This window comes from Hermetia illucens, chromosome 4 (genome assembly GCF_905115235.1).
Source record: "Hermetia illucens chromosome 4, iHerIll2.2.curated.20191125, whole genome shotgun sequence".
Classification (NCBI taxonomy): domain Eukaryota; kingdom Metazoa; phylum Arthropoda; class Insecta; order Diptera; family Stratiomyidae; genus Hermetia; species Hermetia illucens.
Window position 1 is genome coordinate 160,536,086 of NC_051852.1, and position 14,482 is coordinate 160,550,567.

The 14,482-nt window shown below is 46.0% G+C and overlaps 1 protein-coding gene across 2 annotated transcripts in view; it reads right to left on the bottom strand.

Annotated features, from left to right (window-relative positions):
• LOC119654714 (phosphatidylinositol phosphatase PTPRQ) overlaps positions 1-14,482 on the bottom strand; it is a 72,060-nt gene that overhangs the window by 12,243 nt on the left and 45,335 nt on the right. Inside the window, exons 9-18 of one of the 2 annotated variants that reach the window (XM_038060233.1) lie at positions 7,625-8,055; positions 7,392-7,554; positions 6,980-7,303; positions 6,575-6,919; positions 6,360-6,511; positions 1,296-1,440; positions 1,104-1,214; positions 958-1,035; positions 795-900; positions 56-261 (exon numbers count right to left, since the gene is read on the bottom strand). In XM_038060233.1, the coding sequence (XP_037916161.1) occupies positions 56-261; positions 795-900; positions 958-1,035; positions 1,104-1,214; positions 1,296-1,440; positions 6,360-6,511; positions 6,575-6,919; positions 6,980-7,303; positions 7,392-7,554; positions 7,625-8,055 (2,061 nt within the window). Of the gene's footprint in view, positions 1-55; positions 262-794; positions 901-957; positions 1,036-1,103; positions 1,221-1,295; positions 1,441-6,359; positions 6,512-6,574; positions 6,920-6,979; positions 7,304-7,391; positions 7,555-7,624; positions 8,056-14,482 lie in introns of both variants that reach the window. The other variant, XM_038060232.1, reaches the window with a different exon arrangement.

Below are 14,482 nucleotides of genomic sequence, written 5' to 3' on the forward strand. Positions count from 1 at the left end.
AATAGATTATTCTGTCGTATTTATCATTATATGATAATATTTTTGTCATACATACATGGAAAAATATTACTATATCGATTTTTCGTTTCATTTGAAGTGGACGCCACATTTGATAAATTCAATTCATTTGAAATAGCCGTTAGTTCCTTAAATTCCCGATTAAGTTTGTCACTTTTAACAATCTCCTCATAATAATTAAGGAAATTCTTTGATGTAATATCGCCAGTATGTTCCTCAACACCAATGAATGGTTCACCATGCCTGAAATTGCGGAGTTATTTAAGAAGTAGATTATATATAAAATAAGATAATCGTAAATTGAGATTTGTAAAATAAAGATATTTCAATATTTCAGTCAGTGCTTTACTTGAGCAACATCTACTATCTGACCATGTTTGATCCGAACAGGTTCATTTAGGCCTCGCGCGTAAATCGAATGGGTAATTTTTTTTTCTGGGCTGGTACCACTTTCTTTGACTTTCATCTGAAGTTTGGGAGGGATACGTCCATTAGTGCGGGTTTAACTGCCATTTGTTTATGACGTTTACAATTTTGTAGTCATTGTAATTCCTACAGATGTTGTGTTTTTGAATTAACATAAGGGAGCAAATACCAACTTGTAACCACTTCGGTCACGCTGCTCCCAGGGCAGAGGTGAGGCAGCATCTGCCCTGAATGAAACCACAAGTCATTGACCAATGAGTTTTTTGAAATTTGAAATGGAATGATGGCTACTGTTGCTTTTTAACCAGTCCGGGTCAAATTTGACCAGGTTGTAAATATTATAATCTTACCAAACGATCTTCTTCGTTATCCAAAGATACAAAAATCCAAGGAAGAACGCAATCAGCAGACAACTTATGATCATAAGCAACACGAATTGTACTTCAACCTTAGAATCTGAAAGTTAAAACAATATATGCCGCCTACTTTCAAATTTCTTGAAAAATGCCAAACCTGTTCTGAAATATAGGCAGTTCCCATCGGCATATCCACTGCTCGTGAAAAGTCTCACAACGAGAACATACTCAACACCTTAAAGATAATGCAGAGTTTCTAATAATTTGATTTCTTGTAACTAATATATATATGTACACGCCTACCTGGTTTGAGTGGTCCGTTGCAATAGTCCTGTTGGGATCGGCTACTAGAACAGTCTTCCCCTCCAACGACATACTGAATTATTGACATTGTCCTCGTATGATCGGCGTTAACTAAAACTTAAATATTTATTTTGAAATGTATGCGGTGCTAAAAGTGTAATCCATGCATATTTATATTTAATTGTTCCTCACCTGGCGTTGGTGACCAACGTTTTGGTGTAGTTTGGTACTGTTTGATACATGCATCCTTTTGGACATCGGCCCAACTGGGAACATCTGGCCATTCCTTCTCACTATCTATCAATGCCATCTTCGGAGATGGATCACTTTGGCAACCCTGGAAACACAAATTTCGTTCAATTTCATGACGTCAATTAAATTGTTAAAAAAATCGTAGAGCTTCCTTGAAAGCGTTATCCACTATCAGGAACAACTTGAATTATAAAAGGAGCAGTTTCGGAAGATTTTCAATGGTGGAAGTGTAATCCTTGAAGCTCTACAAAGTGATGAGCTGAGACCCAAGACTCTGGTTCAATGAGTTTTTCAATCGCGTTAGTGAAGAGGGTAAAACAGAGGATTGAAACCTGGAAAAAGGAAGGAAGTCCGACAGAATGTTCAAATTACCGGCCTTTCCACTTAGTGACGGAGTTTACACTTGGTGACCGTGCATCAGGCCAACTGCTGCGTGAACTGAAGCAAATAGTTAGTGACATAGTCGGCACCGAACTGGTAAAGTCTTTGTGGCTGCAGAGGCTTCTGGAGAGCCTATCCGAGCATGTTCGGATTCGGGGTCTCTGGGCACATTCGCCGCCACCGCAGACAAAACCTACAAGGTCTACGCGCGAACCGTGGTTGGCGAGGGGTCTCCTGATGATGACTCAGCTACAGAAAACGGCTGGAGCATTAACAACCACCGTTTCTGAGTTGACAGAGGCAGTCGGTGCCTTGCGTTGGGCAAGTAGGACTAGATCACGGTCTAGGTTCGCCTCCCGAAAAACGCGATCGGCTTCGGCAAGCACCGGGGAATGCTAGTGCTACCGTAGATTCGCCGAAAAGCCTACGAAATATACCTATGCCTGCACTTTCTTATGAAAAAGCTAGCGACGACAATCCGAAATGCAGCACCACATCGCCTCACAATTGATAATCCCTTGAGCCGGCACAAGTACCTACTCCAGACAAGCGCTTAAATATCGGTTCTTTTCGAATCCCGGAATCATAATACAACACTATAATCGCTAAAGCTCGTGGCAGCAAGTTCTTCGTCGATCCGGACGTGGGTGTTTGTAGACCTGCACACCATTGTTCTGTCTTCGCCACTTCACATGGTCCCTAAATTCAATGGCGATTGGAGACCTTGTGGCGATTATAGACGTCTAAATACCTTGACGTCTATTGCAAACTGCCATATTTTCCCGATCTTGGTCTTAGGCAAGGCATATTGTTTAATTCCTGTCGCTCCCGAAGACATTCCGAAAAAGGCAATAGCTAGGACTTTTGGAAAGCGCAAACCTTTCAGAGATTCATCCACTCTTCCACTTCCGTTGCGTTTATTTGGATGATGACACGAGCAGAACACGTCTTCCTCTGAGTCCAAGCATTTAAAGCACCCTGAGTACATTTTTCAACGTCTCCTTGTACGGTCATGTTTTCCTCAAGGCTGCCCACCGATCCTTAACGCCTACTTATCTTGCCCAACGACCATAGACTCCCATCTAAGAGGATGGTTCCCAGACGCTGTCCAGGCGCTTGAGGCCACTAGGTAATAGCTGGACTTCTGGCATTACTTCAGCAAAATGCATCCCTAGCCACATTCATCGATGCCTCAGACATCTGTCGGGAGTGGAGTCCACTCTTTCGGGTGCCGGCAATTATAATCACCGACTGAATGCAATTTGAGTTCTCCTAGCATAATGGTCCAAGACGACCCTTTTTGATCGCAAATCTTCTTTCTCGTTCTACTTGGTCTCAGGAAAGCCAATCGCCAGAAATTTACTGCAAGTCCCGTAGAGCTGCCATACAGGGAGAAACTGCGTCCCTAACGACCCTATACTCAACATTAGGTCGGGACTTTATTACCGGTTTATTGCGTCTGCTCAAGGACGTTGTCCGAAACCTGAAGCCGCTACCACCCATCAACCTTTCGAAAAGCATGGCAGACGTGTCCAAATATCTTGACTTCTGTACGTTTGTATTAACTAGGATGGACGCCTCCCATTGCAACTACCTTAGGAGGATCCTTCGAAGTGCTCGAGCGAAACCCACACCACTTTAACCTCAACGTCGGAGGCACGACCAAGAGTCTTTCCCTGACCCGGCTAAAGCTTTTCTTCCCGGAAGAAAGTGTAGTTTGGTGGGTGCTTTCAACTGAAGGTGGAGTGTTGTGAGCGTGCGAGCAACTTGTGTGTCGAACGCGCCATGCCATGATTTCAAAAAACAATAAATATAAAAGGGCAGGAGGTCTGCCCTTGGAGTCAGTCAAGTTCGTATCAGACGTCCAAACGGATTGGACGTATTTAAGTGCGCTGTGGCGGTGAATTAAATTATGAAAGAAACGAAGTTACCAAAAGTGAAGCTAAGGAAAAAAAACCAAAAGACGTCATGTCCGAACGCCAAGTCGACGATAGGTCCCTGTCACCCCAAAGGCCGGATACCGATCCCGAAAGGATCCACCCCGAAGGGGGATAATGAGAGCGAAGCTCCATTGAGCCCCGAAGGCAGCCCAGGAACTGCCCCCGAGGATAGCGAATCCGACACGGCTTCGAAATCTCTGAAGTCGAAGTCGCCACCCCCCAGAGATAAGTGCACGAGTTCACAACAGCGCTAAAACATGACTAGTCGATACGACCGGCCCGCTGCGCAACCAACATGCCACCAAACATCGCTCCACAAATCCCATCACAAGAACTGCGAAGAACGGCCCGCCAGCTCATGCAAATATCCGAGCCCGGAATCCACCCAGGCACAGCCAGCGTAACACAAGCTACGACCCCAATCCTTCCAATTACAACTGAGGCGAAAGTCGATTACAATCCTGCCCCGCAACCCCAACAGCCAGCTGCCAATAATTCTGAAGCCACCCAACCATCTGGAACAAACCACAAATAGATAAGCAAAGAAAAATTTCCTCCCTTAATTATTCGGGCAGACCTCACGACAAACCAATCCATCACAAGCAAAATCCATTCCCCAATCCCCAACCACATCGCTCTCAAGAAAACTTACATCCACTCCACCCAAGTTTTCACCACATCCCAAGCAGACTATGAATCCGGCAAATCCATTGTCAAAGAAGGTAACCAACACTTGTTCGCTTACACCCCATCGCACCTCAAAACCATCAATCTACTCATATGTGGGCTAGACTTTACGTATTTCCCTGAGAAAATCCTCAACGAACTACACTGTCTTGGCATCTCCGAAACCACCAGCATCCGTCAATACGAAACCAGCTCATCACGTCGGAACTCTAAGCCCCTTCACCTATTCCTTGTTACGTTTGGCCCCAAGTTTCAACAATCTTTCCTCTCGAAAGTCAGAGCGATGTTCCACTGCATCTTAAAATTTGAGGCAGTCTAACCTCATGAAATTACGCAGTGCCAGAACTGCCAGCGCATAGGACACGCTGCATCGAACATTCCTCTCCTTCCTATGCCAATTGTCCCCAAGCAATGTCCACTAGAGTGGTATTACTGAACGTGAATTCAGTTGTTAGTCGACAAAAACGACACCAACTGGCCAACTTCCCTCCGTCCACAAACCAAATCTACTCATTCTCACCGAATCGAAACTAAACCCAAAACATAAGCTTTTCGTCGATTTCTACTGGCCGTGTTGACCGGCAAGGCGGGGGCACCGCCACATTGGTAGCAAATCCCCTGGGGCCCAGGGAATCTGACAATTGCCCCATTGCTTGCGCTAACAGTCGTCTCCATCACCACCTCCTCCTCCATCACATTCCTAGGTAGCTTCTACTGTCTCGATCAAAACCTTAATCCTCCTGACATCTCTAACCTAGCACAACACCTCAAATCCCTCCCAATTAGTCACAATAAGCGTTTCTCCCTCGTACTAGGGGGCGACTCAAACACCAAAGGCAACACATTGCATAACACCAAGATACCACCCCCTCCAGCTGATCCTCCTCCCCACAAACTAACCCACCTTCCACAAGCAATATATCCACTTATTCATCGACCCATTCCTGGTGAGCAACCACCTTCTTCTTTACCCCAGTTCCCCTACCTCCCCCTAAGACCTACATATTCCAAGCCTGAATGACCATGACGGAGTTGTCCTTCACTTTAACATCTCTGATCGTATTCCCAAAACAAAATCCATACTCCTTCCCAACTCCATTGCCACTAACTGACAACTCTTCAACCACAACCCTGTGAACCAAATACTTCACAGAAAAGTACTAACCGAGACCTTTCATTTGATATCCCACACGACTATATCCGGTGGATAAAAAATTTAAATTCCCCTTTTGCATGTATGGAGTACCCCCTTTAAACTCCACCTAAATTTATGTCACTTGCTGGATGCGTGAGATTTCATAGTTCTCATCTGTCCACCGAATTTTGATCGGATCGGTTTAGCCGTTTTGAAGAAAAGTGCAAGTGACAGACAGACAGACAGACAGTGAATGGATTTTAATAAGGTTTTGTTTTACACAAAACCTTAAAAACACACACACACACACAGTTTCCCGGTCTCAAGCTATGTAAACCAATTATCGATAAATAAATTGAATGTGTTACAAAAAAAAACCACTGAATGAGTCAAGTTTAATCTAGTTCTTGAGTGAGAACATAACGTGTCAGTTATAAATAGGCTTCGAATTGTATCAGTTGTTCTATAATTAATTGTGCGTGATGTTGTATGTATTAAGTGCGAATCAAACGTTTCAATTAGAGTTATAGAAGGGGTTTTTGTCTAGTACTACGCAATCCACGGGAATACCTACAAACTGTGTAATTCAAACGGATGTTGTGAATTACATGAACGATTTTCCAATTACGGAAGTTTCGGGGTTTCAAGTAAAGAGGCTTAGGAAGTCCCAGGTTTTTACGTAAAGCAGTCCGAGTAAGGAAATCTCGGTATCCAAGGGGGCATCTACGAAAAGCAACTAACATATTTGGAATGGCGCATAGGACGAAAAACTAACCGAATGAAGGAGAAATTCTTGTGGACTCTGTCTGTCTTTCTACTTAATTTAATAAGGGATAAAGTAACAACCAAATTTTACTGTACCTTTTCCGAAATCAACAGAGAAATATATAGAATCCTGCCCATATCAGAGTTCAGTATATCCGTTGAAAGTCGTGCATAAGCCGATTCTGTTGGATTTGGTGCAGAAAAAACATCTACGTCACCATTATAAGATACATTTGGCTTCGGTGGAACTACAATATAAGAATAGATCGGATCAAACCATTGATGATAGCCATAAAAATTATTATACAAACTTCCAGATGGCGAGATGAAAGTTAATTTCGACTCAAGACTATTTACAGCCTCGTCCACTAAAACAGAAATACTAGTCGTGTAATTATACTCCGGTTTCAAACGGTCCTGAACCCATTCAAATGTTTCGTTTGAGTCCTCATCTGAACTGTTAACAGATAACGACCATGGGATATATTCTGTATCGAAACCAACTCGTTCACCAATAAATGCTCCTTCAAATGCAACAACTGGTCCATGAGTGTAGCATGGCAGTGACCACTGAATTGTTACGTTTGCTTTATAAGTCTCTGAGAGCTCAGGACCCTCGATTGATCCTACAGAAAATTGTTTCACAGGATCAGAACCTGAAATTTAAATGGTACATTAAATGGTGTAAATTATTCAAGAGCTTGTTATTAACTTACGAGAGGAGTGAGTAACAATCGTTACCGCATTGGAGAACTCCCCCACTCCAATTTCATTACTAGCCGCTACTTGGACACTGTACTCAAAGTAAGGGGACGCCTCCAGGAAGGTCCACTCCGTTTTCGTAGCTTCAACGTTCTGGTTGAGTTGTACAATTTTGATTGTATCGCATCTCTTTGGTATTTTGTATTTAGGTCCAATGGTCTGTATATACAATCTGTATAAAGCCAAATTACCGTTCCTGTATCTGGGCGCCTGCCATTTGATATTGAAGGCGGTGGATGATAGTGAACGCAAGGTGATATTTTGTGGCGGACCAGGGTCTTCATGGATTTAAAAGAAAATTATGTAGTACATCATATTCTTAAAACTTCTAGGAATTCGGATACCCATCCCACCCATTCAACTTACAATCGGGTGTTGTTAGTAGAGAACCAGCTTTTGATGCTGACCATCCATCGATGTTATAAACTGAAACCTTACAAATATACTGTGTTGCAGGTGATAATGGCTCCAGTACACCTGTAAAAGGCATATGACTGCCCTGAGTCACTGGCAAAGTCACCTCAGCATGCTAGAAAATCATCATTCATCTTATGAATCTCTCGCAATTACGAGTATATCCTAAATTCTTTTATACGAACCCTAATCGGAGCATCCGTGTCACTATCGCATGTGAATTGCACAAATAGCATTTGGCAATTGTTCTTTTCATCTTTATTTACAAACCGAATCGAGATACTTCTGTTGTAGACCTTCGGATCAAATTCTGCATCCTTTGTATCCACAACGGTTGCTCCTGTAGTAGCACTGAATACGACCGTCTCTCCGTCAGGACTTTCTTTATTTAAGGTTACAGGTGTAATGCTCACAGTGTATGTCATGCAAGAGTATAATCCATCAATATATAAAGATCTATCCTTGACCACGGTTTCAAATTTATACGATATTTCTTCATTCTGAATCAACACTTTATAATTTACAACACAAAGGTTCGCAAAATCTGGCTCCGCCCATTCGATACCCATTTCCTTTGGATATGCTTTTACATTTTCGTCGCGAATCCCTGACGGACCTGAAAAGCAATCATTACTATATGCATATATACCATTTGTAAGTCAAATTAACGTTCTTACAAATGAAATTAAGACTCTTACAAATGAAATTAACGCTTCAACAAATGAAATTAACGTTTTAGGAAGTAGAAATAATGATGATTCAACACAAATTAACTATTTTCGATCTGTTGAGTGAAATTGATGGTCTGCCAAATGAAAATAACGCAAATAAAATACTAATTAACGATTACAAAAATAAGATTGATATTCTTGTAGATAACAACAACAATATTTTTCCAAATTCAAAAAAAAATGTTTCAGATTTTTGGTTGAGAATAGGTCCGTTAAAGAGATGATCACTTTTGGCTTCCCGCACTCCCCACCTTTCCAACAAATGTTAAAACTAATACCGGCTTCGGAAAGTACTAATCGATACCTTTCATTTGATACCCCACATGAATATATTTGGCGAAAAAAAATGTACGCCCCCTTTTTACATATACGGTGACCCCCTCCTTACATTCGACGTAAAAGAATGTAACTCACTGTATGCGTTCACAGTTTATTTATTTATTTATTTAATTAACGGACAACAAACAGAGAGAATTCCAATTAATTATTGTCCTCAGGAGGAGGAGGAGAAAGCAAAAAACTTATCCTACGTTTAAAACTACTTAAAGTAGGGAAGTTAAAAGGACCAAGCTGTTTTGCATTATAATTCCGGCAAAGCCTGGGAATCGGGGAATGAAAATAGACTTCGAGCTCCGCGAAGGGCACGTTGAAAATATCTGCGTTACGTGTGTTATAAGACGCAGGACGGTAGGTGATCTCGTCAGCGGCGGAGCAGTCCATCAGGCCCGAGGAAAGTTTAAAGAATGTGCATAGATCCAGATAGGATCTACGCTGTTGTATGAAGGGAAGGTTTAGAAAGCGGAGGCGGGAGGGGTAATCCACACGAGGGAGACTTTTCTTAAAGAAGAGAGAACGGGTGAATTTACGTTGCACATTTTCAAGGGCAAGACAATCACAGTTACGAGTGGGTGACCAGATCACGGAGCAATACTCGAGGGTATTCCTCACAAGGGAATTGAAGAGAGCTAAGGAGGGTTGGATGGAGTCAAAATCAGAGGAGGAGCGAAGAATAAAGCCTGACAATTTTGCTGCTCGATTGATGACATCGAGGCAATGGGTGTCAAAGCGGAGCTTATTGTCGAAGTTGACTCCGAGGTCTTGAGTGGAATTTAAGCAGGATAAGGAATGTCCGTTAAGCGAGTAGGAGAAAGAAGTGGGTGAGGATTTTAGGGAGTAGCACATAGAGTGACACTTTCTGACGTTTAGCGCTAAACCGTTTTTTTTTTTTTTTTTTTTTTTTTTTTTTAATGGATGGAGGTGGAAATCTTAGAAAGACGCTGCTGCGCCAGGTTGCAGCAGTGTGTGGGATTCACACCCACTAAAACCACCCCCACTCTTCCGCCCCTCCCCGCGGGACCACCGTGAAGTATTACTTCGCGGGGAAGGCTCTGGTTCGTTATACCAGCTCGTCCATGTCACGTCTCCGTCGCGCCGCCTTCCGAGCTCGATCCAACTCCAGGAGTTTTGTCTGCACCACGGCTACTGCCTCATTTACCGCCATCCAGTTTTCCTCCGACTTCAACATCTCTTCCACCAGGTTGGAGGGCTCGATGTCCGCCCCTAAGATGCTGTTCAACCTCCTTTTCTGCTGTAGAAATCTGGGACAATAGAACATAACGTGCTCCGGGTCCTCGAGTGTAGCACCGCATTCAGGACAGTTGGGAGACTCGTCCAACTCGAAGCGATGCAAGTACTTCCTATAGCCACCGTGTCCCGTAAGGAACTGTGTCAGGTGGTAATTCAATTCTCCGTGCTTTCGGTTGACCCATTTCTCGATGCACGGGATCAATGTATGGGTCCACCTGCCCTTGTCGGAGTTATCCCATCGTTGTTGCCACTTGCCACACAACTCTCTCCTGATGGCTTTTCGGAAATCCGCATTCACCTCGGCTGGATTTGCCTTCCGTTTTTCGTAGAGCCAGTGTGCCTCGCTCGCTAGAAGATCTATAGGGATCATTCCTGCGATAACACACACTGCCTCCGTCGACGCCGTCCTAAATGCGCTGCACACTCTTAGCGCAATTGGCCGGTATGCCGAACATATCTTCCTTCGGTTGACCGCGTGGTTCAACGCTCCCGCCCAGACAGGGGCCGCGTATAGCAGGATCGACCTCACCACTCCCGCGATGAGTAGCCTGCGACTATACTTCGGCCCTCCCACGTTAGGCATCATCCTTGCAAGGGATGAGCTGGCATTTGCTGCCTTTTCTCGCGCATAATCCAAGTGTCCCTTGAAACTCAGCTTGGCATCGATCATCACCCCCAGGTATTTGACAACCGATTTTGAGACGACCTCACGATTACCAACCCGGATGGTAACCGTGTTGTTCTTCCTACGGTTGGTAATGAGGACCGCCTCCGTCTTTTCGTCCGCCAGGTCCAGCTTGGCCATTCGTAACCATGACTTGATGGTATGAATGGCTTCATTTGCATAAAGCTCCACGTCCTCGGGATGCTTTGCAATTGCAATTACCGCCAAGTCGTCCGCAAAACCAATCAGCGTTGTCTCCTTCGGCACGCGAAGGCCAAGCACTCCGTCGTACATTATGTTCCACAGCAGCGGTCCCAATACAGAACCTTGAGGCACACCTGCTGTCACAATGTACTCCTTCGGCCCGTCGTCCGTCTCGTACCAGAGAAGTCTATCCGAAAAGTAACTCTCGATGAGCCGAGCCAAGTAGCTAGGAACACCCAGTTTGGCCAAAACGCCCTTAATCCAGCCCCAGTTGGCTGAGTTAAAAGCATTTTTGACGTCCAGCGTCACCAGAGCACAGCATTTGCCCATGGCCATCGCATTTCGAGCCAATCCCACGACCGTTGCTACTGCATCGACCGTAGAACGGGCTCGCCGAAACCCATATTGCCGCTCTGAAAGACCACCCGCAAGCTCGATGAACGGGAGCAGCCTGTTGTATATCACCCTCTCCAACATCTTCCCCATGGTGTCTAAGAGACAAATAGGGCGATATGAAGAGGGCACGCCGGGTGGTTTTCGAGGCTTCGGTAGCAAGACCAGTTTCTGCCTCTTCCACTGGGCGGGAAACACTCCTTCCGCCATGCACGATTCGAATGTGCTTGCGAACCACCTTGGTCTGGCCTTGACTGCCACCTTCAGAGCCCTGTTCGGAATTCCGTCCAATCCCGGAGCCTTGCTGTCCCCAATACGTCTGCAGATTTCCCAAAGTTCCTCTTCAGTAACATCAGGGATCGAGAAGACGTCCTGCTGAGCTGCCAGTTGGGGTTCTCTTTCGTCCTGCTCCTGCTGCGGGAAAAGAGTTGTAATTATTTGCAACAAGAGCCGTGGGCATGTCACCTGAGGTGATTTTCGCCCGCGGATCTTCTTCATTACAACTTGGTAGGCTGTACCCCACGGATTCTTATTAGCCTCCATGCAGAGCTTCTGGTAGCATTCCCGCTTGCTTCTCCGAATGGCCTTCTTAAGGTTGCTTCGCAGATCCCTGTATTCCTCCTCACGCTCCTGGTGCTCCGGCCTTCCTCTTGTCCTGTGGGAAAGTCTCCTCGCTCGGAGACAAGAGGATCTCAAGGCAGCGATCTCCGAGTTCCACCAGTAGTTTGGCCTCTTGCCGTGGTGCAAACGTCGTCGTGGCATCGTAGCGTCGCATGCTTCGGTTACACGCTGAGACAGCTGTGTGACCCTTTCCACCGCTGTTCCATCCGGATCATGGGCTCCCTCCAATGCGGCCAGGAATGTCTCCTCGTCGAAAGCTCCGATAGACCAGCCAACCGCCTTAGCCTTTCCACCTCCAGAGCGTCGTTGACTGCTTCCCCGGTTCCCAATGTGGAGGAAGATGGCCTGGTGGTCACTGTGGGTGTAGTGTTCACTCACTTGCCAAGCCATCCCCCTCACCAGTGAAGTGCTAACAAATGTTAGGTCAACGATCGAACCCGACCCTCTTCCTCGAAAGGTGGGCACGCATCCAACGTTGGCCAGCACGATGTCCAGCTCCGCAAATGACTCCAACAGAATTTGACCTCTGGTGTTCTTCGATCGGCTTCCCCACTCCAGGGCCCACGCGTTGAAATCGCCCGCAATGATTTTAGGGCTGCGGCCTCTAGCATCCAACACCAGACTGTCTAACATCTCCTCATATTGTGCTAAGGTTGCACTAGGAGGAGCGTAGCAGCTGTAAATATGGACACCGTTGACCTTCGTCCTTATAAAACCGGCTGCCGGGGGGGCCATGACTTCCTGAATGGCCTGTCTTCCGCACGCCCAGATTGCGGCGTTGCCAGACGCATCCACCGCCCAAGTCGCACCGCCGTAGTTTCTGTATGGCTCGCAAATAACCGCGACATCGACATTCGACTCTCGAATGGTTTGCGAGAGCAGGTCCTGAGCTGCCTCACAGTGATTGAGATTGATTTGTATCAATCTCATTTTCCTGTGCGGTTCAGCTCCCTCCTATATACCGGACATCTGCTGCTTCCCGCAATATGCCGGCCGTCCACGCCCTCTTTCCCACTACATAACATACACCGTGGATCTCCGGTGCAATCTTTGATGAGGTGGCCCTCTTCCCCACACTTCCTGCAACTCCTCGACCTATCATGCTGGCTAGTGCATGCCGCCGCAAAATGGCCGAAATCGAGGCATCTGAAGCATCTCTTTAGAGAGATTTGTTCCCTGAGCCTGCACACGACCCAACCTACTCTTACCTTGCCCGCGGTAATCAACTTAATAGCTGATTCCGCCGGCAAACTAATAATAGCGGTCTGTGTGCCACCATATGCCTTCTTCATCCTTTTTATGGCACTCTGGTCTATATCGCCAAGGTTGAACTGCTGCTTTAGCGCAGCACAGATGTCCTCCCGTGAGGTGACTTCATCTAGGTCCTTGCACTCAACCACTATCTCCTGTTTCCGAGCTCTTACCTCAGCTTCCTCTCCAAGTACACTTTCCACCTTCCCGCGGAAGTTATCGGCCGACTTGTCGGCGGATTTACTTAACTCCAGCATCAGATCCCCTTTCTGTGTTCGCCTAATACGGCTCACATTATCCCCCAAATCCTTCAATTCCGGGTCTGACTTCACCTTTCGGAGGATGTCGGCATAGGACATATTTCCCTTCTTGGAAATAATTATTATTTCCGGGCGGAGCTTCTTTTTGTCCTTTTTCCTCTTGTTGCTCACCTTAGTCCATTGTTCGGGCCTCCGGGCGTTGGTTTCTTCCACTTTTGTAGGTGTTGTGGCTGCAATCGTGAGATTACCGACTTTCGCGGGTACTCTCGCCGACTCCGCCTTCTTTGGTGAAGAGGCTTTTTTCTTCTTCGGGGCTTGCTGTGGTCCAAGAGGCTCGCTGGTACCGTCTCTAGCCCGTTTTCCTGTCTTCCCGCCTGCTTTATCACGGGGAGGCGTCACCTGCGTTTCCCTTGTGACCTTGCCAACTGACGCTTGGGAATTCTTTTCTTCAAGTGCCCTGATATAAGACAATTTAATGCCTCTTATCAAGGCTCGAATATTTTGATGGATATTCCGCCTCTCCTTGATGAACTCACACAGTTCATTTATTCGTTCCCCAAGTGTAACGAACGCCATTCCGGTATGTTCCCGTTTGCTTTCGCGCCTTGCGCCACAAGGAATGATCTCGATTAAGGGACTATTCGTATTTCTTTCAGAGTCCCGCGACGAATCTCGACTACCAAAAAGAACCATTGTTCTCGGTGGTGATCTCCCAAGCTTCGAACTCCTCCTAAAGGGATCCGGTGTGGACCTAATTTCCACTCCACCATTATCTCTTGTAGCATTAGATGCCACGGTAGCCAAGTTTCCCACTACTGAGGCACTGCGGTCGTTGGATATCGACGGCCGGGAGCCCGCTTGCTCACTCCCAAAAACCGCCGGCACTGGGTTTCCGAAGCCCTGCACCGTAAAAAAACTACTTTTCTCCTCTTCCATATTTGGTTTAATTTCTGGGTGTCCTTCCCATAGCCAATTTTTATCCACGGGTGGGCGTTTACTTCCCACCTACCCGGCCTGCGCATAAGCATGCCCATACACGCACATCTCCGGATGCGTGCATATGCATGCCCATGACACATTCGCCGAGCATTCCCTTATCCGCACGAAGGGACGCGCCTGATGGGAGATTTGGCAACTCCGCACAGGAGCGCTAAACCGTTAGTCGAGCACCAACGAACCAGAGTGTCCAGGTTATTCTGAAGGAAAACACAGTCCATAGGCGACGATATAGCGGAAAACAGCTTAAGGTCGTCTGCATAGAGCAAACAGGGACAAGTAAGGAGGGGAGGAAGGTCGTTAATAAAAAATAAAAATAGCAAAGGACCCAGAATA